Source organism: Myotis daubentonii, chromosome 12, assembly GCF_963259705.1.
Source record: "Myotis daubentonii chromosome 12, mMyoDau2.1, whole genome shotgun sequence".
In the NCBI taxonomy this organism is placed as follows: Eukaryota; Metazoa; Chordata; class Mammalia; order Chiroptera; family Vespertilionidae; genus Myotis; species Myotis daubentonii.
The window spans coordinates 23,545,186-23,571,629 of NC_081851.1; the positions used below are offsets into that span (position 1 = coordinate 23,545,186).

Below are 26,444 nucleotides of genomic sequence, written 5' to 3' on the forward strand. Positions count from 1 at the left end.
CTCCATCACCCCTCTTCTATCTCTAAAAATCAATTTTTATATGTCCACTTATAATTGTAGTCTTCAGAAATAATTGAAATAATACTTTACACCTCAGGGAGGATTATGAGCTTCACATAATCTGAAATAAGAGAGCAGTTGCGGAGCACACACCCCAGAAAGCTGTGACTTACCACCAAAACCCATTTTTTTCATTTCCCAGAACAATTCAGGCATCTCAAAACCAATATTAGCCATAGTCTGTGAGTGACTGGGATCCTAATGCCACCTGCAAGGCCTGAAAAAGCACATTGAAAGGGAAATGTGCCTAACGCTAGTTGGGTTTAGCCAATGAAAGCCCAAGACAGGCAAATTATATGGGTGCTCCTTGGTTTGTGCATGATTTCCAGTGTCTCTTAGCCGGTGGTCATTTTTAACGTATTTGGTCTGGTCAGGGAGTCAGAGGCTCCAGCACTAGGAGTCACAAGTAGGAGGAGGTCTAAGCAGTGGTCTGAGGTTATTGAGTGAAAATAGGCTGGAATTGGTGCCTCAGTGTCTCCCAGAGTCCTCTCTACTACAGAGTTCAACTCAGCCTCACCCAATGTAAATCTACAGCTTTGGGAGAGGGCACATGTCAGGACCCAGCATCCAGAACAGTGGGTCACTCGTGGGTGACATGCAGTTTTATGGGGTGGAAGAGGGTGACAGGCTGAAAAGCAACCGTGGAAGGACATGGTGGTATAACTGATCAGGGAGGATTCAGAAATCTGGGCCTGTTTTGTGTCTAAATGCAAAGAAGATGAGGCAAAGTTTTGCATGAGGAGTTTTACTTTCATTCTCAGGGAGCCGGAGTCATCCATGGTTATGAACAAAAGAAGGACATTGTCTAAGAGAGGGTTATAATGTTTCCCATAACTTCTCTGAGGAAGAACAGACTAGAAGACAGAGAATACCAGTTGGGGACAGGAAGGAGAAGTCCTTTGAAAGATCATGAACTTGGCAAGAGTGTGCACTGAGGACTGAGGGCCTGCGGTAATGCAGACCATCTTCAAGTCACCAGGCCCTGGGTCTGGGCAAGGGTACTGAGCAGCATGAGCCCATGGATCCTGGCCATGGTTGCCAGGCTCTCAACAGACCTTTCTCTTTTCACAGATTCCTGCAAGCGCAGAATCACTAAGAGGTTCTGGTTTGTGGAGCTTATTTCAGGACTTCACACTCTCGTGACCTCCAAGATAGTGGTGTCCTGGGTCTGTCCTACCATTTGGGTAGCCCTTGGACCTAGGGACCTAAAAATAGAGACCAAGCTCAGAATCCTAAGTCCACGTCTAGTGTTATATGAATTGGAGCCTGATTTTGTTAAACAGTGAAATGAGATATGGGAGGTCCTTCTAGGCATAGGTTCCAGATTGTGTAAAGGCTTGGAGTGAAACTGAACTGGTTCAGGGACCTGCAGGAATGCTTTTCTTTTGAATGGGTACCAGTAATAATGGGACAGGAGTCAGGTCTACAGGAGCTTTGTGACAACATGGTTGTCTGATATGCAGGTGGTGGGAGCAATGGGAGATTGGAGCAGTAGAGGCACGTGAGTCAGGTCATATTAGACTCCCTCAGGCTGTAGCATGATGATCAATATGGGTGTGAAGGAGTTGGTAGAAAGACCAGAAAGGAAGCGTCTGTGATAGTCTTAGGGAGTGTGATGGTAACAGGTCCAAGATGATGGCCTGATGGCCGTGGAGGTAGAAGGAGCAGTTGAATTTTGGATCTGTGTTTTAGGTGTGTCCACTTGAATTTTCTAATTTTGAGGATGAGAGAAAGAGAGAAGAGTCAGAGATGTCATGAAGGTTTGGTTTTAGCAGCTGGAGGTATGGAAGTACCATCAACTAAGATGGAGAAATTCATGATAGGAAGAGTAATGTTCATTGGGAATATAAAACTCTTATTTTGGTCTGTTAGGATATGAGATATTTCAGAGAGCAGTTTATGAGCCTCTGGAACTCTGAGGAGAGGTTCAGGATGAAAACTTCTTTTTAAAAGTATTGGAGAATTGTATGGACCAGGGAGGAGTTGTAGACCACCTTTTTTTTTTTAATTGGAGATCAAACGGCAATTCAAACAAGTTGAGACTGCAGCTGGTGCATATTTATTTGTTAAACACACATCAGGATTTTGTTGTAACCCTTAGCCTGGGGTGTTGTCAATTTGGTTGATTTTCTTAGGGCAGTGGTCGGCAAACTGCGGCTCGGCAAACCGCGGCTCGCGAGCCACATACGGTTCTTTGGCCCCTTGAGTGTGGCTCTTCCACAAAATACCGGCTCTTCCACAAAATACCGACTTCTGCGCATGGGCCACGAAGTTTCAATTGCACTGTACGTGCACGCCCGCATATGGTATTTTGTGGAAGAGCCACACTCAAGGGGCCAAAGAGCCGCATGTGGCTCGTGAGCCACAGTTTGCCGACCACTGGCTTAGGGGCATAATTGGTCATCTGTGAGACTCAGTGGGCATGAGTTGGAGGGCAATTGTGGATGGGACTTGAGTGGTGAAGGCAGTAACTGGTCAAGGGGCATCAAGTGTAGCCGCATGGGAGTGAGCTCTGATATCTGAGATCTGATGTGGTTATCAATAGTTGAAGTTGAAGGGAAAAACTTTGAGGAAGGGAGGCCTTCATAGCAGGACTTTAGGTTGCTTCTATGACCGTGGACTATCAGAGTTTGGGTAGTACATAATCCTGTTTGAATTTGCCAAGCATTTTCTGCACCACACATGCTGAGTAATGAGTAGGAGGCCCAGGAGATAACTATGGGGATGGGGCTGTACGGGTGCAGGTGTGAGAAAGGTGTGGTAGAAAGAGCGCAGTGCACTTAGAGAGGGCATGTGAATTCATAGCCAAAGGGCCCTGATGTTGACATAAGAGTTAATGAAGGTTGAGTAGTGACTGGATGATATGATATGGGAAATTTTATGAAAAAAGGGGGGTGTTGTGCTACATGCCAGATTCAGAGCTTAGAAGCAATATATATGCACCCCTGCCTATTGTTGAGAGATGATACAGTGGATCAACAGGAATGAGATAGCACATATCAGTGTCACCTGGGCTTGACTAGCTACACTGGAATGGGGGAGGGAGAGAGTAAGATAGAAATACATTACAGAGATGGTGAATTGGAATTTTGGAAAAGAAGCAAATTAGAAAACAACCATTCTCCTCATGGCATATTTGTTTTACCTTTGAAGTTTTGCATGTGGGAAAGAAGCTGTGGGAGAAAAGTGTTGTGCAAAGAATTACGTGCAGCACCTAGTGCAAAGTGATGACCTCAGCACCATGGGATAGTGGTCAGAAGTGTGATGCAATGTTTTTTGATGTCTTGGGGGTCAATTTTGGGGACAATAAGGGTATTGCCTAACAAGACTAGTTCAAATTACTCACAATCCCTTTATGGGCAACATTTCTTTCTACCCTATGTTCCTGACACCCACTGTTATTGACAGGGGGCAGTGTGACTCCGATTTGAGGCCCAGAGCACAGGTATAATCTATCTACCCATCTGCCTTCATTGTTGTGGGAAGACACAGTATCATTAGGAATATAAGGAGAGAATGATTTTGATGGGACCAAGACCATGTATCTTTTCTGACGTGGAGAGTAGAGGGAACAGATAGATGTGAAGGGTGGGGAGTATGATGAACCTAAAATTTCAGAAGAGAAGCTAATCATGGACTGTACTGACCCCAGGATATGGGCTTTGAGGACGTGGCCATTGCCTTCTCTCAGGAGGAGTGGGGCTCCTTGATGAGGTTCCGAGACTTCTGTACAGCAAAGTGATGCTGGAAGTTTTTGCTCCTAGGTCATCTGTAGGTGAGACCTTCACATCTCTGCTGGTGTCCTGAAGTGATGTCCTCTCTTCCTTTAGTCTCAAGACATGGCCTTTTGTCTACCACAGCCAGGCCATGTGTTCTGATAATTTCCCCCACTGTTTTGTCAAATGTGCTCTGGTTGCCAGTGCTGAGCTGTGTGGAGAGCCCTGAGCAATGGCTCCACAAACATCCCTAACACCAATTGCCTCAGAAAGTGCAGGAAGTGTCTGGTAGTCAGGAGTTTTGCAGACAGCTTCCTGGGTCCCACCTGCTTTTCTTCTCTCTGAGAGGGTGACTATGTCCAGATCATGGCTTCCCCTTCAACCTTCTTCCTCTAGCTCAGGTTTCTTTGTGACTGCTTATGCCAGTTCTGATCTTTACTTACATGAACCATGGTGTCTCCTTGTAAGACCCTCCTTCAATTGTTGTTTGTAATATTCTCCTCCCTGAATACTATTGTAAACTGAATTGCTCTAGGCCAGTGGTTTGCAAACCATGGCTCGCAAACCACGTGCGGCTCTTTGGCCCCTTAAGTGTGGCTCTTCCACAAGATACCACGTGCGGATGCGCACATACAGTGTGATTGAAACTTCATGGCCCATGTGCAGAAGTCGGTTTTTGGCCTGAGTGGGTCTATTTTGAAGTGGCATTAGTGTCATGATTTAATTTTATGGATATTGTAAGGTAAATTATAAGGAATTTAATTTTATCAATAAATAATATTAAGTATGATATCAAGTTTTATTCAACATACCTATAGTTTAACTAAGAATTAAAACTTTAATTAAAGTTTATTAAGTTAATTTTAGGGAACGTTGTGCAGTGAAAGAAGATATAGTGTCGAGGATTGAGAAAGGTATGTTGAGATGGGTTGGACATATAGAGAGGATGAACAAACGGAGATAGACTAAACAAGTATACAAGACGAGTGTGGATGGGAGAGTTGGAAGGGGTCAGCCTCAGCGAATGTACCTCAATCAAATTGGGGACGTTTTTAGCAAAGGCCAGCTTAGGAGTACCCTAATTAAGTTAGTAACAATGTACCTACCTATATAGTTTAAGTTTAAAAAATTTGGCTCTCAAAAGAAATTTCAATCGTTGTACTGTTGATATTTGGCTCTGTTGACTAATGAGTTTGCCGACCACTGCTTTAGGCCACTGCTGACTGCTCACCTCTGTTGTCTTTCATTAATACTTGGAATATTTAGGTTTTACATATTGGTAAAATAGAAGATGCATGAAGAACCCTGGTTTTCTCACAGGGTAAACATGCAAGCTGGTCTCAGAAGAGGTCTGGCCCTGATGGCTGACAACAGTGTGCTCACTATGACAACAGCGGTGTTCAGATGATACCAGGAACCAGCTTTTCAAACAGTGTTTAGGTGCAGACACCACTGGCTACACCTCATTTCTACCTTTTCTTTCCCATACGTTTCACTTTCTGACTTGTCATTTCATCTGGGGCTTCCTGGATTTGGGCTATGTTCACCTTTGTGGAATCTTTACATCACCTGTTCCTCTGCACTGCTCTCTCTGCAGTATTCTCTAATATTGACCAGGATATTTTTATGAGGTGCACTTACATGCTTAAGTAGTCCTTGAACACCAGCCACTCATTAGTTGAATTTTACTTGGAACAGACATAACCAACCTTCTGCACAGCGTGCCCATGTCACCAGCAGACAAGCCATGTTGTGAGCAGAAGAATGACCTGGAGATCCTGCCACTCATCCATGTGGTGCTTGCCATCTCTGCATCATATTTCTGGAGAGGTCTTCCTTGTTTGTGATATTCAGGAGCTCAGAACTTCACCACAGCATCTTATTAATTCTCCCTGCAGATCTTTTCTTTTCTGACAATTGCATTGAACCTACATGTTCTATACAATACACTTTTGTAATGAGACTTCTCCCTGCCACCAAAATCACCATTGATTTCCTCATCATTACTCTTTTTTCAGGTTGTTGGCATAAAACAGATGATGAGGAGGCCTGTTCTGAGTATAGTGTGTCTTTTCAAGGAGACTCATGGACAGGGCTTCTAAGAGAGTTCCAGCAACCCAGGAGACCCATCTGTGTAAGCGGTGTTCCTCAGTGTTAAAAGATACTTTGCACCTGACTGACTTAAAAGCAGCAGACTTTGAGCAGAAAGCCTTCTTTAGTGATGCCTGTAGGAGGGACATCTGTTTCAGTGCAAACCCTCAGCAGCAACAGAGGGTTGCCAGTGGAGAGAAGCCCTGGGAAGAATATATGAACCAGGCCATTTTTGAAATCTTGTACAGCTTCTACTTATCTTGGATGCCTTCAACCAGCACGGAGGTTGGTAAAGACATGCGAACCATCTCATATCTCCAGCACCAGGCCACTCTTAACACTGAAGAGCTCCATAGTAGTAGTGAGATTTCCCAGGAATGTTTCAATGAGAAAAGTCATGATGAGGGGGGTGAATGTGAAAATGCTGCCAGCCACAACCAGAAAGTTGTTCAACATCAGAGTGTCTGCTCTGGAGATGTGAGTTATGAGTGTAACAAATGTGGAAAAGTTTTCAGAGGAACGTTTAACTTCATTCAACATAAGAGAATTCACACTGGAGAAAAGCCCTATGAGTATACTGTTTGTGGAAAGTTCTTTGCAAATAAGTTTAACCTCCTTCAACATCACAGAGTTCATACCAGAGAAAAGCCCTATGAGTGTACTGATTGTGGGATGTTCTTTAGACATAAGTCTAATCTCTTTTAACACCACAGAGTTCATACCAGAGAAAAACCGTGTATGAGTACAGTGATTGTGGGAAATCAATCATTCAGGCAAATCTCTTCTCTCGCTCATCATAAGAGAATTCACACCAGAGATAAGCCATATGAGTGCAGTCATTTTGGGAAGGCCTTCAGGAATAAGTCTAACTTCACTCAACACCAGAAAGTGCACACTGGAGAAAAGCCATATGAATGTAGTGTTTGTGGGAAGGCCTTCCATCAAAGGTCTACCTCCACTAAAGACCACAGAATTCACACTGGAGAAAAGCCATATAATTGAATTGATTGTGGTTAGTCCTTCAGTCAAAGGTTTACCTTCACTCAACACTAGAGTGTTCACATGGATGAATAACCTTATGAGTGTAGTGAATATGGGAAATCTTTTACTCACAATAACCTCCTAAACCACAAGAGAGTTCACACTGCATAAAATCCATATGAGTGTAGTGATTGTGGGAAGTCCTTCAGCCAAAGGTCTAAGCTCATTGAACACCACAGTGGTCACAATTATGAAAGGCCTCATGAGTGTAGTGAATGTGGGAAATCTTTTATCTACAAACCTAGCCTTGTTAGACAATTGAGAGTTCAAACTGGAGAAAAGCCTTAAATGCTCAGGGAATGTTTTATCTTTCTCGTTCATAATAACAACACTGAATGTGAGTCTTTCATAAACATTTAACTGAATATAAACCCCTCTTATTGCAACATGCACTGTGCTAGATTGCTCACAACTTTCAGGTGCAAGTGAGGCTTGAAGGAGCTGTATTGCACTTGCTAACCTGCCTCGACCTACCACCAGATTGATGGCACTGAGATTATATGTGGCTGAAACAATTTCACCTCTACCACTCGGCTTACCTGTGCATCATTCACAACCCCTGTGTGCCCAGGGAAAATGTATTCTGTGTTCTCACTTATACTTGAGGATTATGAAAACTCTGACCTCTGAGAAAGGACTTTAATTCCTTTCTCTGACTAGAAAATGAACCTGGCCCCAGGGTTCACCCAGAGCACCCGTCCTCAGCTAAGAAGTGCTACCTCTTTCAGGGACATTGTGGGTTTCACATTATGCTGTGATGAATTGTTTCAGGTTCTGATTTAACAACCTGCAAACCACATGCTGTATTCTGCTCTGGTTTATGATCTTTTAGTAAAGATGTTTTTGCTATTTTACCTTTAATTTTGTTGGCTCTATTCACTGCCTGGGATGATTCGAAAGCACAGTTGTAATCTGTTGTCATGTAAAAGTGAACATATATTGTGGGTCCCTCAAAGGTCTACCTTCACTAACGTTCTGTACTTCAGAAGGGACAGCATGACTGCAGAAAATCACCCTTTGTCCAATATTGGCTTATTTTACATTGTTGCCCAACACCTTGAATAAAGACTGCATGCTTTGTGGTTCTAATTTTCAGCCTCTTGCCTCAATTACTGGTGATGTCAATGGTCACCAGGTGACCTTTGTTGAAGAAGAGGCCTTTGTTGTGCTTCTGTGAACAATGTGAATTATATTATCTGTTCACAGCATGTCTTACCTAAGTCTCAGCAATGTTGAGGGGAACTCCCTTCCAGGTACTGCAAAGGAGCCATGTGCCACAATGTACAATATTTCACAGGCTGGTGTCATTTGTTGTCAGACTCTGATGGCTAAGTGGAACCAAAATTGGGACAGAAACACTGTATTAATAGTGAGTGGGAAAGACTGCAGTAAATTCAATGAAAAGTGCCTCTTCTGCGTGTTATGATTCAAGGCCTGTGGCTTGTGTGATCTTTGTGTGCAGGCCTTCTCAGGACCTCCATAACTGGTTCCAGTGTAGCTGAAGTGAGTGACAAAGAAAAAAATAAAATGGTTTTGTGGATTCCTTTGGGCTCTCTAGGGTGTACACCTCAAGGTTGTTGTTCAACAGGCAAGAACTCAAAGCTAGAGGAAGGATAATCCTGTAATCAGTCCCATTCCTGTTGATTCCAATGGAATGGTCTTCACTGCTTGCCAATATTTGCTGCCACTGTGGCAAGGCTGTTCCCCATAAGAAATGAGGAAAGAGATGTAGAGTCCATATATGGTTGACATTAATTTTCTAACAACATAGGAATATCTAGGTGTTCGGTTGGAACCACTTTTTAAAGCTTTTTTTAGATATTAGAGGCCTGGTGCATGAATTCGTGCACTTGTGGGGGCGTGGCCTGCGGGGATTGGCCCACTGCAGGAGCATCACTCATCCTGGTTAGCCTAGCGGCTGTGGACCCACCCTCTGAGTGGATGCTGAATAAAGAAATTAGTCTGAGCTGATATTTCGGGGTACTGTCTTGGGTAAAGGTGTGTTCTGTGTCCTGGAGGAACCTGGCAGAGAGCTTTGCATCCAAAAGCCACTCAGTGAATGTCCTTGGTGTGTGATGCCAGGTCAGTGACACCATTGGGGATGTTCAGGCAGCCGTGCTCCAGGATCCTCAGCCATCAGGACAGGCTCCCCGGGAGGTCCATAGTCACATCCCCTCTTGCCATCCACCTATGCAGCTCCCTGTGCTCTTTCTAGAACACACCTTAGAGGGCCTACATCAGCTGGTGGGTTCAGGCCAGATTCTGGATTGTCTCAGGTATTTGATAGGTGCAGAGACTTAGCCTCACCCTGGGCCTGCTAGTGGCAGCAGTGGGAGCAGCCACTCATCCTGGTCAGCCAAACCATGCTCCCATTGTGGTAGCACACTGACCACCGGGGGCAGCTCCTGCATTGAATTCTGCCCCCTGGTTTTCAGTGTGTCATAGTGTCTGGTCATCTGGTCATTCTGGTCATTCTGCCATTTGGTCACTGGGCTTTTATTATATAGATATTTATAACTGACATGCAAGAAAATGTACTTTTCTAAAGTGTAGTATTTGGTGAGGTTTAACATTCAGATAAAGCTGTGAAACTGTCACACGTGAAACACGTTTCTCTGTCACCCATATACAGGGTGGGGCAAAAACAGGCTTACAGTGTGGGTACCCAAAACACAGAGTTTATTCTATTTTTTAAATAAGTATTTTATATATTTCAAAATGTATTTTTATTAAATTTTGAGAGAGAGAGAAAGAGAAACTTCTATGTGCTATCTTCTGCATGCCCCCTAGTGGGGATACAAGTGGGCATGTTCCCTGGTCTGGAATGGAACCAATGACCTTTCAATGCAAGGAACTTCACCCAACCAACTAAACCACACTAGCAAGGGCAGAGTTTATACTTGTATTATCATTTAATTACTAGAGGCCCATTGCACAAAAATTTGTGCACTCCAGGGGTGGGGGTGTCTCAGCCCAGCCTGTGCCCTCTCGCAGTCTGGGACCCTCAGGGGATGTCCATCTGCTGGCTTAGGCCCGCTCCCCAGGGGATCGGGCCTAAGCTGGCAGTCAGACATCCCTCTGGCAGCCAGGAGCCCTCGGGGGATGTCCACTTGCCGGTGGCGACCAGGCCTAAGCTGCAGTTGGACATCCTTAGCGCTGCTGAGGAGGCAGAAGAGGCTCCCACCATCACTGTTGTGCTGGCAGCCAGCAGTCTGGCTTGTGGCTGAGGAGAGCTCCCCCTGTGGGAGCACACTCACCACCAGGGGGCAGCTCCTGCATTGAGCGTCTGCCCCCTGGTGGTCAGTGTGTGTCATAGTGACCAGTCATTCCCAGAACTTCTGCTGTTAGGGTCAATTTGCATATTACCCTTTTATTATATAGGATAGAGGCCTGGTGCACGGGTGGGGGCCGCCTGGTTTGCCCTGAAGGGTGTCCGGATCAGGGTGGGGATCCCGCTTGAGTGCCTGGCCAGCCTGGGTGAGGGGCTGATGGCTGTTTGCAGGCTGGTCAAGCCCCCCAGTGGGAACCCTCACCCCATGGGGGTGTGGCCAGCCTGGGTGAGGGGCTGAGGGCCATTTTCAGGCTGGCCATGGCCGCAAGCTGGAAGCAGGTACCTGGGATTTATTTATCTTCTATAATTGAAACTTTGTAGCCTTGAGCAGAGCTCAGGGCCGGCAGGGCAGGTGAGAAGCTTGGCTTTCTCCATCACCGGGGCAACTCAAGCCTCCTGCTAGCTCCAGCTCCATGGCCACTGTCATCGTTGTGACAGAGGGAGTGAGGGTACGACAGTTAATTTGCATATTACTATTTTATTAGATAGGATTGTTGTATTATTTTCCAGACTGACAACTCTAAACCTACTTTTGCCACACCCTGTATCTACCTCTTGCCCTTGTATAACCTCTCTTTTTTCCTTCCCCAGCCCTCCATTCAGTCATTAATTTTCCTTTCCTTACAATAGATTACTTCATATTTTTCATAATTTTATAGGCAAAATAAGTTTATACTCTCTAACAAATCCTTATTTCCTTCATGCCACACAGTTATTTTGAAATTCAACATTAATGCTTATGTAAATATTAAATTTTGTATTGCTAAGTAATATTGTTTTCTAGGGATAACCACTTTATCTATTGATTTGTCTATGACTTGGGTTATCTCCAAGGTTGGAGTATTATAATAAATATCATGAGAATATTTGTGTTCAGTTTTTTATATTCATATATCTTTTACTTAAACTGTTGCAGTGTAGGTGAATGTTTTACACTTTAAGATATGAAGAACTGTAGTCTAAAATGGTCATTCCTTTTGATTTCCCACCACAGCAATGAAAATTCCAGTTTTTCCGCAACCCTGCCAGCACATGCAATGGTTAATATTTTTAAATAATATCCCTGGAAATGAGTCTAGTGTTAGCTGGATTTCATTTAGTTCCATTTCCCTAAGAATTTTTGATGGTGAACATTTTTCTTTTTTGTTAATCCTCACCAGAGGATATTTTTTCCATTGATATTTAGGGCCCATACTGGTCAACCAGTAGCCAAAGTGAAAGGGAGGAAGAGAGGCAGAGAGAGAGAAATATCAATGTGAGAAAGACACATCGTTTGGTTGCCCCCTGCAGGCACCCCAATCAGGGCAGATACGGTGCCTGTAACCGAGGTTCATGCTCTGGACTGGAATTGAACCCAGGACCCTTCAGTTGGAGCTAATGCTCCAACCACTGATCTAAACCATCTAGGGTGTGGTGCATATTTATTATTCATTTATTTACAATGTCTTTAATTTATTTGTAAAAATGTCTGCTCAGAATCTCTTGCCCATTTTTTAAATGAATTGATTATTTTAACCAATAGGAGTATAGTGCAGCATCTAAGATATATATTTGAAATTCACTCACTCCTTAATGACTCAAGTGGTTTCTTCGCTAGAATTATAGGTTTTGAATACTAGAAGGAAAATTGTTTCTCTCCATTTTTATCTCGTGTACAACTTAAAGCTCACTTGTACCATACACTTATAAGTTTTATATGCATTGCTAATATTCACCACTTTTTTAAGTCTCAGCATTCAATAATACATTACGTGAAGTCTTGTTTGTAGAATTTATCAATATCTCTGGTGTAAATACTCTCCACATCATCATTTTCAAACTGCCAAAATGATGGCCCTGAACATGGACTTGATATTTCAGTAGCAAGTCATTATATTTTATTTTTACCAGAGTGAGACAGTAGCAACAAATTATGCTCAAAAAATTCACAATAAAACAGTGAAATAATTGGGAAGTGGCAAGTTTTAAACGTTTTTAAAAGTTTGATTCAAGGATAATTGATTTGAAATGTACAGTTTTCTCACTTCAGGGTATTTTTTTAATTGATATTTTAGAGAGAGTGGAAGTGAGGAAGAGAGACACAGAGAGAGGAGCAGATGTGAGAGAGGCGCATCGATTGGTTGCATTTGCAAACACCCTCACTGAGTCCAGGAATCAAACCTGCAACCAAGTGTGTGCCCTTGAATCAAAACCCTGTCCCTTTAGTACCCAGGCTGACACTATCCACTGAGCCAAAAAGGGTAGGGCTGAAATGTACCTTTTTAAAAATGTATACTTTTGATGTTTGCATACATGCCTTCATCCCTGAAACCAATGTCCTCTTGCCTTTTTCAGTGCTTCTTTCTGACATATAAAATAACTGATGCAAGGACACATTCTGCCTTTGTAATAGTTTATTTAAATATATTTCCATGTAAAGCAAACACTTATGAAAACCCATGGATCCTCTTCTAGACCTCCATCATAATCTGTCATCATGGTGGTTCTCATATCTATCTAATCTCAGACATCATAGTGGGTTATTTTACTTAAAATCCCAGATATGTCTGGCACTGTCCAGGTAGCTCAGTTGGTTAGAGCACCATCTCGATAACGACAAGGTTGCAGGTTCCATCCCAAGTCAAAGCAATTACGAGAATCAACCAAGTAGTGTTAGTATAAAATTAGTGAACAACAAATTCTCTCCCCCCCCCCCGCCCCAGTTTTCTCTCTCAAATCAATATGTTTGTTGGGGTTTACTTTCACCCAATCAGTCCACACATGTGAACACCAGAACAGTCCAGGGATCCCCATGGTGAATCAGTGGCCAGGGTTCTCATGAGGGCAGAGCACACAATGATGCGAGAACAGGACAGGAGGTGCTGCGACTGTCAGTGTGGAGGGTAGGGAATGGGGGCTGAGCTGCACAATCACCCACAGAGGATGATGACATCTGTGCTCCCTGGGACTGAATCCAAAGGGGCCTGGAGAAGCTCTGGGCCTGGACATGCCCCCTGCGGTCTCTGCACCTTCCAGCCAGGGGCTGAGACTGGGCTGTTACAGATTCAGGTGGTTGAGGAGCCCAGGTTCCTATTGAGAGTCAAGGAAGGGTGCCACAGTGGCAGCTGGGCATGTGTATGGGCAGGAGAAAAAGCCGGGCCGTTGCCAGGGAGAGTTGGTGGCGGGGCAGGGAGCATGTGTGTGTTGCTGGGGTGCTCTTTAGTCAAGGCTCAGCCTGGTGGCCACTCTGTTCTTTGGGGACATGCTTGATGGGAAATGGAGCAAGAGCTGCTGCAGGAGTTCCCAGGTGTCATGACCTGGGAGCCAGCATGTGCTCCAAGAAACCTGGTGAACCAGGACGGTGCGCCCCAATCCACTGTAATAAAGTGGCCCAGCCATTGATCTGCCTGGGAGGGGGAAGGACTCTCTCTGCAGAGGCCAATTCTCTTTCTGCCCATCAGGAGGGGTTGCCGGCTGCTGAGCTAGGACGTCCTCTCCTGGGTGGCAAAGGTCTTGAATTTTAGCCATTGAAGGAGGCTGCATATGTTTATAAATCTTGTCAGAGAAAATTCCCTGATCCACCCTGTTGCTCTGAGACGGGGCTCCTGCCTGCATGCCCACCTCCACGCTCTTTCTTGCCTTTGCCTGGGATGTCCCCACTGATGCTGGGGCATGGCCTGTTCTTATCAGTGGTTGGCAGAGAGGAGCCTGAAGCAAGGCTCTGGGAAGGGTTTGGGTCCTGTGCCTGCCTGAGAGGAGCTGGCCAGGGCTCTTCTGTCTCCGGCCAGAGGTCTCTCCAGGTCCCTATGCCCCAGGCACCTGTCCCACTTCAGCCCCTGATGCTTTCAGTTCAGAAATAAGTTCACTTTTAGAAAGTCGTGTGTCTGGCCAGCACACACGCCCCCTGAGGGCTACTGCCACAGTGTGAGTCTCTGTTTTAGAATTTCTTGGTGTAATTTTCCACTTTGCTTTATTTAAAAATAAAGGCCCCTTTTCCTAGCCAGTCATGGAGGTACCATTGATTCTCCAAAAAATGGTGCTGTTTTTTTTCAATGGCGAGAACATTCTGCAACATAAGGCTTTCCAGAAGGCCAGGTTTGGTCTCAAGATGATACCACATTGAGGGGATGCATTGTGGCTGATGTCCTCCCTCTCTATGTTTGGCCTTGGCAGAGCAGTCCCCTGCTCCTATAGTGTGGAGAAGGATCCAGGACTCTGGGGGACAGTCTGCTGATGGGGTGTGTGTTTGAGGGAACAGAGAGGTTTGGGGCCTTGGATAGTGTCGGGGAGAGGGTTTCCTGACAGCACATGGGGCAGGGTCCTAGAGTGGGTGTATGTAAGGAAGCATGTAGGGACGAAAACTTGAATCAGGCTGGATGGAAGGCAGCAGTTAAGGGTGGGCACCACCTGTAAGGAGCAAAGGGGTGGCACTGTTGCCCCTGACTGTTCCTGACTCCCCATCCCCTATTCTAAGCTGCAGGAGGCAACAGAGTCTAACATTCGAAGCAAGAAATCTGTTATTAGAGACACATGGGTTTGCCTTCCAGCCCCGTCTTTTATTAACTCTACAATCAGGCAATTTACCTTGTATTCTCTCACAGCCTGCTTTTTCTCTTAATAATGTGATGTTTTATGTTAAAAATAAAAAAATTGGATAGCTGGAGTGGCTCAGTTCAATTACAAGTCAGATTCCCTGGCTCGATGCCCAGTGGGTGGGCGGGTGGCGTGCAGGAGACAGCTGATCCATATTTCTCTCTCTCTCATTTTCTCTGTCTCAAAGAGTCAAATAAAAGAATATATATATATATATATATATATATATATATATATATATATATCCATTTAAATTTGTAGCCTTCAGGAATAATTGAAATAATACTTTTCACCTCAGCGAGGACTCTGAGCTCCACAGAATCTGAAATAATATGGCAAAACAAGAGATCAGTTGCAGACAACACTTCCCAGAAACCTGTGACCAGCCCCCAAAACCTAAAGTTGTCATTTCCCAACACCCCTCAGGCACACCAGCACCAATATTTGCAGTGATCAGTGAGTGACTGGCATCCTAATGCCACTTGTGGGGTCCGGAAAACTACATTACCCAAAGGGCAATGCGCCTAATGATGGCCGGTTTTAGCCAATGAAAGCCCAGGACCAGCGCATTATTGGTTTGGGAGTGACTTCCTGTGTCTTTCTCCTGGTGGTCATTTTGAACTCTTTGTTCTGTTAAGGTAGTTAGAGCCTCTGGTGCTCAGAGTCCCTATTAGGACGAGGCACCAGAAGCCGTGTCCCCGCTGTGCAGTGGTGTGTCTGAGGCTTGATTAGCTGCAACAGGCGGGATTGAGGTCCCCGTACCTCCCAGATTCCGTTTTGCTTACAGACTTCAACTCAGCCTTCATCCTTGGGTCCAGGTGTCTGTCAGGTCCTGCAGCCCAGGTTGCAGCGTCCAGAACCGTGAGTATCTTGTGGGTGATGTGCAGTGTGACGGGGTGAAAGAGGGTGACAGGCTGCAATGCCACTGTGTAAGGTTTGGGTTGGTGTGGCTGAGCTGGGAGGATTCGGGAATCCTGGGCCTGTGTTGTGTCTAAACTAAAGGCAACAGAGAAGATGAGGCGAAGTTTTGCCAGAGACGTTTTCGTTTCATTCTCAGGAAGCTGGGGCCATCAATGGCTGTGAACAAAAGAGGGACATTGTCTTAGGTAGGGTTCCAAACGTTTCCCAAAACTGCTCAGAGGAAGAACACACTAGAAGAGAGAGGATACCTGTTAGGTACAGGAAGGAGAAGTCCTTTTAAAGATAACAAACTTGGCAAGCCTGTGCACTGAGGCCTGAGGTAATACAGTCATCTCTAGATCACCTGACCCCAAGGCTGGGAAAGGGTACTGGGTGGCCAAGCCCATGGATCCTGGTGGTGTTTGCCAGGCTCTCAATAGTCCTTTATCTTTCTACAGATTCCTGCAAATGCACAATCAATTACAGGTACAGGTTTGTGGATGGAAGAAGCAGTTGGATTATGGATTAGTGTTTTAGGTGTGGCCACCTGGATTTTTAATTTTGAGGTTGAGAGAGAGAGGTAAGAGTCGGTGATGATGGGAGGTTTGGGATTTAGCAGCTTGAGAAATGGAAGCCTCATCAATTGAGATGGATATATTTATAGGTAGATTAATGTTCTTTGGGGATAGAATAACTTTGGCTTTGGGGTTTGTTTGTTTTGTTTTGTTTTGTTTTGTTTTTGGCCTGTTAGGGTATAACATACTATACTACAGAGGGCAGTTCACGAGAGTCTGGAACTCTGAGAAGCAATTCAGAATGAAAATTTCTTAAAAAGGTAGTGGACCTTTTTAGAGTAGAGGCATAGATCACCTTTTTCTAAAAACTATGTTCTTACTGAATTTAAAGATAGAGAGGAAGGCAGAGGGAGAGAGACATAGAAACATTGATGAGCAAGATCCAAGGATTGCTTGCCTCCTGCAGGCCCCTTACTAGAAATTAAGTAGGAAACCCGGGCAAGTGACCTGACCAGGGCTCAATTCAACTAGTGACCTCTCAACGAATGCGTTGATGCTCAACCAACTGAGCAACACCAATCTGGGCTTTAGATCACTTTAATATGGGGAATCATGCCCTAGCTGGTTTGCTCAGTGGATAGAATGGCCTGTGGACTGAAGGGTCCTGGATACTATTCCAGTCAAGGGCACATGCCTGGGATTCAGGCTCAATTCCCCAGTAGGGATGCAGGAGGCAGTCAATCAATGATCCTCTCTTATTGATGTTTCTCTCTCTCTCTCCCTCTCCCTTCCTCTCTTAAATCAATGAAAATATATTTTTAAAAATAAATAAATGGGGAATCATTCAGGATGATAATGGTAACTCAGGAAGGAGAGTGTCACCCTGAGGACTGGGTTTTCTGCTGGGTTTCCTGTTTGTGCGAGTTAGGTGTCACAGCATATCATAGGGACAGAAGTGTTCAACTACATGGTGGAGGAGATAGTCTCATTTGGCAGTGGCTAAAACCCACGAAAGGTGAGTCATTGCCAGATGAATTGGAGGCCAAAAAGTAATTCAGAGATAAGCCTGGGGCTGATGCATATTTACTTCTTAAACACTCACCAGGATTTTGTTATGACCCTTTGAATGGCCTGAGGTGTTGCAGTCAGTCTGATGGATTAGCTTAGGAACACTAGTGGTCAACTATGAGACTCACTGGGCGTGGAGTCATTGGGCTGGGATTTGGGTGACAGTTAAGTGGGGAGATAAATGCTGTCACTAGTGAAGGGACATCAAGTGCAGCACCAGTGGAGGTGAGCTCTGGATATCTGAAATCTGAGGTAGTTCTTAATAGGTGAGGTTGAAGGAAAAAAATAAATAATCAAGGACAGAGGCCTTTTTAATAGTACTCAAGGATGCTTCCATAAGTGTAGACTATCAGAGTTGAGGTAGTACTTCATTCTGTTAGAACAGGTTTAGAATTTGCTGGACGCCCATGCTGAGTAATGAGTAAGAGAACAAGGAGATGACTATAGGGGCTGTGCCTGTGGGAATGCAGGTGTGAGAGAGGTGTGGTAGAAAGAGTGATGTGAATTTGTAGATGGAAGGTGAATTCATGGACACAGGGATCTGACATTGACATAAGAGAATGAAGTGTGTGTCCATTTTTGGTGATGTCTGGATGACATGACATGGGAATTTTAGGGTCATTTCTGTAAAGAGGGGATGTTGTTGTGCTACATGCCAGATTCATAGCTTAGATGCCAAATATGTGCCCACCTGCCTTTTGTCAGCCTGAGGGCTGACACAGTGATCAACAGGAATGAGAGAGCATACATCAGTGTCACCTGGCTTGAAAATCTCCACTGGCATGGAGAAGGGAAAAGGGGAAGACAGTAATATATTACAGAAGTGGTGAGTTAGAATTTTGGAAAAGAAGCTGATTAGAAAACAACCTGTCCTGGAATGGGTTCACCCTGAGAGAGAGGCCCGTGCCTTGGAAAGCATCGCAGTAAAAAAGGAAGGGAGGGAGGGAGGGAGGGAGGGAGGAAACCTGTCCTCCTCGTGGCATATTTGTAATACTTTTCAGTTTGTCCCTCTGAGAATGAAGCTATGGGATAGAAGTGGGGTTCAAATAATTATATGCAGCAGGTACTACAAAGTGAGGGCCTTAGCACCCTGGGATTAGGGTAGGAAGGTTGAAATGTGATGCCATGTTTTTTGGTGACTTGGAGAGAAAACCTGGGGGACCACAAAAGGATTGCCAGCCAAAACCAGTGTCAAATCACTCAGATTACCTTTATGGCCAACATCTCTCCCAGCCTATGTTTGTGAAACCCACTGTATTGACGAGAGGCAGTGTGGCCTACATGTCAGGCTTAGAGCTCAGGTATCATCAATGTGTTCATCTTCCCTTATTGTTGGTGGAAGGCACAGTATCAACAGGAATATAAGGAGAGAGTGATTTTGATGGGACCTAGGCCTGGCATGTTCTCTGATGGGGGAGTAGAGGGAGCAGATGGATGGGGAGTATGACGAATGTAAAATCCTAGGAGAGAAGCTGACCGTGGACTGAACTGTCCCTATTATGACAGGATATGAACTTTGAAGACTTGGCCATTGCCTTCTCTCAGGAGGAGTGGAATCTTCTTGATGAGGATCAGAGACTTCTGTACTGCGAAGAGATGCTGGAAGTTTTTGCACTTGTATCATCTGTAGGTAAGACCTTCACATCTCTGCTAGTGTCCTAAAGTGATGTCCTCTCTTCCTTAATTCTCCTTGTAGCTTTCTCTCTCCCACAGCCAGACCATGGGTTCTGCTAATTTCCCCCACTGTCTTGTCAAATGTGCTCTGGCTGCCAGTGCTGAGCTGTGTGGAGAGCCCTGAGCAATGGACTCTATGAACATTCCTAACACAAATTGCTTCAGAAAGTGCAGGAAGTGTCTGGGAGTCAGGGGTCTTATAGGGAGCCTAATGGTTCCCACCTGCTTTTCTTCTCCCTGAGAGGGTGACCATATCCAGACCCATGGCTTCCATTTGTACCCCTTCCTCTAGCTAAAGTTTCTTTGTGACTGTCTGTGCCTGGTTATGTTCTTCACTCACATGAACCATGGCTGTTCCTGTAAGACCCTCCTTCAACTGTTGTTTGTAATCTTCCCTTCCCTGAATACTATTGGTAAACCAAATAGTTCTGGGCCAGTGCAGGCTGCTCACCTCTGTTGTCTTTCATTAATACTCAGAATATTTACTTTTTATGTACTTATACAGTAGAAGGTACAGGGAGAACCCTGATTTGTTCCACAGGGTGAACTTGCAAGATGTTCTCAGAGGAGGCCTGGTTCTGTTGAGTGCCAGTTGAGGGAAGGTATGACATAAGGGTTGTGTACAGATGATAATCGGGAACCTGCTCACTTCCAACAGTCTTTAGGTGAAAGTGCCATTGGCAACACCTCATTTCTACCTTTTTTTTTTTTTTTGCTGTACTTGACAATTTGCTGACTTGTCATTTCCTCTATGGCTTGCTGGCTTTGACTAACTGCATCTTTGTGGTCTTTTTGCATCACCTGATCCTCTGCACTGCTCTTTCTGTAGTATCCTCAGACATTGACCTGCACATGTGTTATGAGGTGCACATACATGCGTTAGTACCCCTCGAACACTGGTAACACATTTGTGGAATTTTACTTGGAATGAGACATAACCAACCTCCTATACAGCTGCCCATATAACCAGCTGACAAGCCATGCTGAGCACTGTTAGTAGAAGAATGAGATGGAGATCCTGCTTCTCTTCCATCATAGTGCTTCCCAGATAGTGCTTGCCATCTTTGTGTCCCATTTCTGGTGAGGTCTTTCCTGTTTTGTGATATTCAGAGGCCCAAAGCTTCACAGCAGCCTCTTATTAATCCTTCCAGCGTATCTCTTATTTTTAGACAATTGCATGGAACCAACATATTATGTGTAACACCCTTTTGGAATGTTACTTCCCCCTGTCACTACAGTCAACATTCAGTTCCTCACCATTTCTCTGTTTTCAGGGTGTTGGCATAAAATGGATGAGAAGGAGGTGCCTCCTGAGCAGAGTGTATCTGTAGGAGAGTCACAGGTCGGGGTTTCTAAGACAGCTCCAGCAACCCAGAAGACCTACCTGTGTAAGTGGTGCTTCTCAGTTTTAAAAGATATTTTGCACCTGACAGAGTTACAAGCAGCATACTGTGAGCAGAAAGCCTTCTTCAGTGACACATCTGTGAAAGACTTCTTTTTAAGTGCAAACTGTCACCAGCAGCAAAGAGATGCCAGTGGAGAGAAGCCCTGGAGAGAAGATACGGACGGGGCCTCGTTTGTGTCCAGGTGCAGCTTCTATTTAACATGGGTGCCTTCAACCAGTAGGGAGGTTGGCAAAGACTTGCCAGCCATCTCAGATATTCTCCAACACCAGGCCACTGTTAGCACTGAGGAGCCACACAGTAGCAGTGAGTTTTCCCATGAATTTCTCGGTGGAAAAAGTCATCACCAATGTGTTGAATGTGAAAAAGCTGCCAACATCTACCAGAAGGTTGTTCAGCATCTGGGTGTCTGCTCTGGAGAAGTGAATTATGAGTGTAACAAATGTGGGCAAGGTTTTAGACAAATGTTTAACCTCATTCAGCATAAGGGAGTTCACAATGGACAAAAGCCCTATGAGTGTAGTGATTGTTGGAAGTTCTTCAGAAATAAGTCTAATCTCATTCAACACCAAAGAGTTCATACTGGAGAAAAGCCATATGAGTGTAGTGATTGTGGGAAGATCTTCAGCCAAAGTTCTACGCTCAGTCAACACAAAAGAGTTCACACTGGAGAGAAGTCTTATGAGTGTACTTACTGTGGAAAGGCCTTCCGTGAAAAGTCTCACCTCATTAAACACTACAAAGTTCACACTGGGGAAAAGCCCTATGAGTGTACTTACTGTGGAAAGGCCTTTCGTGAAAGGTCTCACCTCATTAAACACTGCAGAGTTCACACTGGAGAAAAGCCCTATGAGTGTAGTGCCTGTGGGAAGTCCTTCCGTCAAAGATCTACCCTCACAAAACACCTCAGAGTTCACACTGGAGAAAAGCCCTATGTGTGTAGTGACTGTGGGAAGTCCTTCCGTCAAAGATCTACCCTCACGAAACACCTCAGAGTTCACACTGGAGAAAAACCCTATGAGTGTAGTGACTGTAGGAAGTCTTTCAATCAAAGGTCTCACCTCATTAAACACTGCCGAGTTCACACTAGAGAAAAGCCCTATGAGTGTAGTGAATGTGGAAAATCTTTTAGCCGCAAACCTAGCATAGTTAGACACTTGAGAGTTCATTCTGGAGAAAGGCCTTAAATGTGCAAGTAGTGTTTTATTTTTGTCACTCAGAATAGCAGTACTGAAAGAGACTCTTTGATACCCATTTACCAAAATATAAACCTCTTTTAATGAAAAATACCCTCTGCTAGGTTACCCATAATTTTTAGATACAAGGCACAAGTGAGTCTTTAAGGAGCTTCATTATACTTGTAACCTACCCAGGCCTACTACCCGATTGATGTCACTGTGTGTACTTGTGGCTGAAGTAATTTCACCTCTACCACCTGGCTCGCTTATGCAGTGTGCATCAGTCACAACCCCTGTCTGCTCAGGGGAAATGAATTATGTCTTATCACTTCTAATGATGAAATTAAGAAAACTATCTCTTGGCAGGATCTTCATTCCATTCTCTGACTAGGGAATTGACCAGACCCAGAGTTCATCCAGAATACCAATCCTCAGCTAACCAATGCTAGCTCTTTCAGGGACATTATGGTTCTCACATCATGCTGTGATGAATTGTTTCAGGTTCTAATTCACCAACCTGCAAAACTGCTTGCTGTATACTGGTCTGGTTTATGATCCTTTAGTAAAGGTGTTTTTTTTCTTTTATAACTTAAATTTTATGATTCTCTTCACTCCCTGGGGTGATTTGAAAGCACAATTGTAAACACAGAGCATGTAGATATTATGGGGATCCCAAACTTTCTGTGCTTTGGAAGGCACAACATGATGACAGAAAATCACTTGGTCCAATGTTGGCTTATTCTGCATTGCTGCCCATGGCCTTGAAAGAAAGACTGCATGACTTTGTGGTTCTAAGTTGCAGTCTGGTACCTCGATTGTTGGGGAGGTCAATGGTCACCCAGAAGAGAAGGCCTGTGCTGTGCTTCTGTGAACAATGTGAATTATATTATCTGTGCACAGTATGTATTACATAAGTCTCAGCAATCTTAAGGGGAAGTCCTCTCCATGTACTGCAAAGGAGCCATGTAGGAAATTTCTTAGGCTGGTGTCATTTGTTGTAAGACTCTGAGGTGAAACTAATATTGGTACAAACTCTATTTTCATAGTGATGGGAGAGACTGTGATAAATTAGATGAAAAATGCCTCTTCTGAATGCAAATCCACAAATGATTCAGGGCCTGTGGCTTGTGTGATCTTTGTGTAAAGACATTCTCAGGACCTCCATAACTGTTTCCTGTAGCTGAAGTCATTGACAGGGAAAATGATCCAGCGGTTTTGTAGATTCCCCTGGCCTCTGTAGGATGTTCACCTCAAGGTTTCCTCAACAGGCAAGAGCTCCAAGCCAGAGAAAGGATAGTCCTGTAATCAGTCCCAGGATGTGGCTTAGTGACCAGTCAGCATTCCTGTTGGTTCCGAGGGCAATAGTCTTCGCTGCTGCCAATATTTGCTGCCACTGAGGCAAGGCTGTTCCTCCCAGGAAATGAGAACTGACATGCAACTAAGGACACTTTTCTAACTGTACTACTTGGTGAGCCTTGACATAGGGATAAATCTGTGAAACCATCTCATGTGAAATAAATTTATCTGTCACTCTTAAACAGGGTAGGACTTTTTTGTTTTTCACAGGAGGTCTATTTTCTTGATTTTTAAAAAATATATTGTTATTGATTTCAGAGAGGGAGAAGGAGAGAGGGATAGAAACATCAATGTTGAGAGAGCTCGCAACCTGGGCATGTGCCATGACCGGGAATCGAACCGTGACCTCGTGGTTCATAGGTTGACATTCTTTATTCATATAAAGAAAATGCTTATGAAAACCCATGAATCCTGTTCTAGCCTTCCATCATTACCTACCAGCATGGTGGTTCTTGTTTCTACCTATCCCCAGTTACATTAGTGGGTTATTTAACTTAAAATCCCAGATATGTCTGGTCATGCCCTGATAGCTCAGGTGGTCAGAGCATCATCTCAATAATGCCAAGATTGCAGATTCCGTCTCTGCTCGGGGCACATGCAAAAATCAACCACGTAATGTATAAAATTATGTTAACAACAAATTGATTATCACTCTCCCCATTTTTCTTTCTCTAAAATCAATATCTTTGTTTTATTCACCCAGTCAGTCCACACACATGTGAACACCAGCATAGCCCAGGGACCACATGGTAACCAGTAGCCAGGGTTCTCATGAGGGCAGAGCATGAAATGACCAAGAGAACAGGAGGGGAGGTGCCTCTGCTGTCGATGGAGCAGGTGGGGGACCAAGGCCGAGCTGCACAAACACCCATAAGGGATGATGGCATCGTTGTGCTTCCTGGAACTAACACCAAAGCAGCCAGGAGAAGCTCTGGGCTTGGACAAGCCCCTTGTGGTCTCTGCACCTTCCATGCAAGTGATTGAGGAGCCCAGGTTCCTCTCCGGTGTCAGGGCTGGGAGGAACAGTGGCAGCTGGGCAGGTGGGAGTGGGCAGGAAAAATCCCAGAGCAGTTTCCAGGGCGGGTTGGTGCTGGGGCCATGTATGTGGCTCTGAGGCCCTCACTAGTCCAAGGCCAGGCTGGCGGCCACTCTTACTTTTGGGGGGTTGTGACCTGGGAATCAATATGTGCTTCACAAAAACTTGTGACCCAGGCAGTCACAACCTAGTCCACTATAGTGAGTGGACTGACCATTGACTTCCCCTGGGAGGGGAGGAGCAGTGTCTGCATAGGCTGAATATCTGCCCAGCAGGAGGGGTTGCTAGCTACTGAGCCACCTGGTCCTCTGGTGGGTTTGAAGTGTCTTGAAGTTTAGCAACTAAAGGAAGTTATAGATATTTATCAATCTAATAAGAGAAAACGGCTCTGAATTTTTCTTAATAGTAACCGTCCACCCAGTGTGGCTCAATGGTAGGAGTGTCAGCCCACACGCCTGAAAAGTGTCGAATTAGATTTCAGGTCAAGGGCATGTAACCGGGTTGCAGTTTCGATCCTCAGCTCCCATTGGGGCTCATGTGGGAGGCATCCAGTTGAGGTGTCTCTCTCACATTGATCTCTCTCTCTCCACCCTTCCACTCTCTCTAAAAATCATGGAAAAGTATCCTCAGGTGAGAATTAACAAGAAAAAAAAGAAGCAGAAGCCACCTTGCTGCCCTGAAGTGGGGCCTCTGCCAGCTCGGCCCACCTCTCCTCACTCATTCCTGCCATTGCCTGGGGTGTTCCCACTGCTGTGGGGCACACTATGTCCTTTCCCAGGGCTGGCCAGGCCTCTTCTGTCTCCTCCACCCAGAGGTCTCCCCAGCCTGCTTTTCTCCATCCCTCAGGCACCTGGCCTCCTTCTGTATCTCAGAGTAGCCCCCTGATCTCTGGGCCCTCAAATCAGTTCACCTTTGGAAAGTCCTGCTTCCACCCAGCCCACAGGCATCCCTGAGCCCTACTGGCATTGTTTGAGTCTCTGTTTTTTGCATTTGGGGGGTAATTTCCACTTTGATTTGATTAAAAATTAATCCACCCCTCCCCCAGCTCAGGAGGGACCACTGATTCTCCAGAAAATGTGCTGTGTTTTTTTCAATGCTGAGAACATTCTGCAATACAAGCGATTCTGAAAAGCGAGGCTTGGGCTCAACATGATGCCACATTGGGCGGATGCATTGTGGGTGGTATCCTCCCTCCCCAAGTTGGGCCTGTAGAAAGCAGACCCCCGCTCCTGTAGTCGGGTGATGGACCCTGGACTGGGCCAATCTAAGTGGAAGATATAAGAGTGTAATTCATACTATTCTTTCAACCTTGTATGCTTCAAATTTCCACATAGAAAGTTACAGTTTAATTTACATGTTCCCTATCAATAACACATATGTCCTCATAATTACCATAAATTGGAAATAGCATAATAGAGCAATAAAATTATGTGCAATCATATATACCTGTAGACATTAAAAATAAATTTTAAGAATTCAAATAAGATATGAAAGCATTATAAATAATCAAATATATGCCGAAACCGGTTTGGCTCAGTGGGTAGAGCATCGGCCTGCGGACTGAAAGGTCCCAGGTTCGATTCCGGTCAAGGGCATGTACCTGGGTTGCGGGCACATCCCCAGTAGGAGATGTGCAGGAGGCAGCTGATCGGTGTTTCTCTCTCGTCGATGTTTCTAACTATCTCTCTCCCTTCCTCTCTGTAAAAAATCAATAAAATATAAAAAAATAATAATAAATAAATAAAATAATCAAATATCTGACATGTTTCATAGTTGGCTTACCCGATTTTTGGCTATGTAACAAAAACAAGGAAACTAATATTAAATAATCCTTACTCAAATATCAATAGTCTGTGTTTAACCAGAAAAAAAAATCATGTCCTCAGAGTTAAGTTTTTATTTTTATTTTTTGGTTAATCCTCACTGAAGGATAATTTTTCCATTGATTTTTCAGAGAAAATGGAATGGAGGGAGAGAGACAAAAACATCAATGTGAGAGAGACACATTGATTAGTTGCCTCCCACATGCACCCCAACTGAAGCCAGGGATAGAGCTTGAAACCCAGGTACGTGCTGTTGACTGGAATTGAACCTGAGACCCTTCAGTCAGTGGGTGAATGCTCTAACCACTGAGCAACAAGCTAGGGCCAGGGTTAAATGTTTTGGCCATCAGACTCCACCTTCAAAACAGAGCTTACACACTTTCAAGTATGGAAAATGCCTGAGTCGTTCACTTATCCGTAAGGGGCAGAATTAAGGGCAGCTCTCCATAGTCTCAGACTTTTCAAGCTGTACTTGGTTACTCTCCTCCCAAATTGTCCCCATTCCCACATAGAAGACAGTTAAGTTCAGATCCTCCCATGAGGAGTTAGTAAAACTCACTTTTGTTTTACTTCTGCTTGAAATAATGTGATATTTATAATAAACCTGAAGTTATGGTATCCCTAACCACAGTGTAAGACTTCTGTTTCACATGACCTAAACTCACTAAAATTTCATTGTT

At 44.6% G+C, this 26,444-nt stretch overlaps 1 protein-coding gene across 1 annotated transcript; it reads left to right on the plus strand.

The window, feature by feature from the left end:
- Window positions 1-15,547: 15,547 nt before the first annotated feature.
- On the plus strand, window positions 15,548-25,377 carry LOC132213095 (zinc finger protein 501-like). Its single transcript, XM_059659161.1, has 4 exons — window positions 15,548-15,672; window positions 18,801-18,920; window positions 19,510-19,570; window positions 20,243-25,377. Exons 2-4 carry the CDS (start codon window positions 18,804-18,806, stop codon window positions 21,556-21,558), a joined length of 1,494 nt encoding a protein of 497 aa, XP_059515144.1. The 5' UTR covers window positions 15,548-15,672; window positions 18,801-18,803; the 3' UTR covers window positions 21,559-25,377.
- Window positions 25,378-26,444: the final 1,067 nt, after the last annotated feature.

What these genes read in the sequence shown, in the direction of transcription:
- LOC132213095 (XM_059659161.1), top strand. Translation starts at nt 18,804, where the DNA reads ATGAACTTTGAAGACTTGGCCATTGCCTTCTCTCAGGAGGAGTGGAAT. An exon ending in TTTTTGCACTTGTATCATCT is followed by an intron (nt 18,921 to 19,509) that starts GTAGGTAAGACC and finishes TTTGTTCCACAG; the next exon opens with GGTGAACTTGCAAGATGTTC. An exon ending in TGAGTGCCAGTTGAGGGAAG is followed by an intron (nt 19,571 to 20,242) that starts GTATGACATAAG and finishes CTCTGTTTTCAG; the next exon opens with GGTGTTGGCATAAAATGGAT.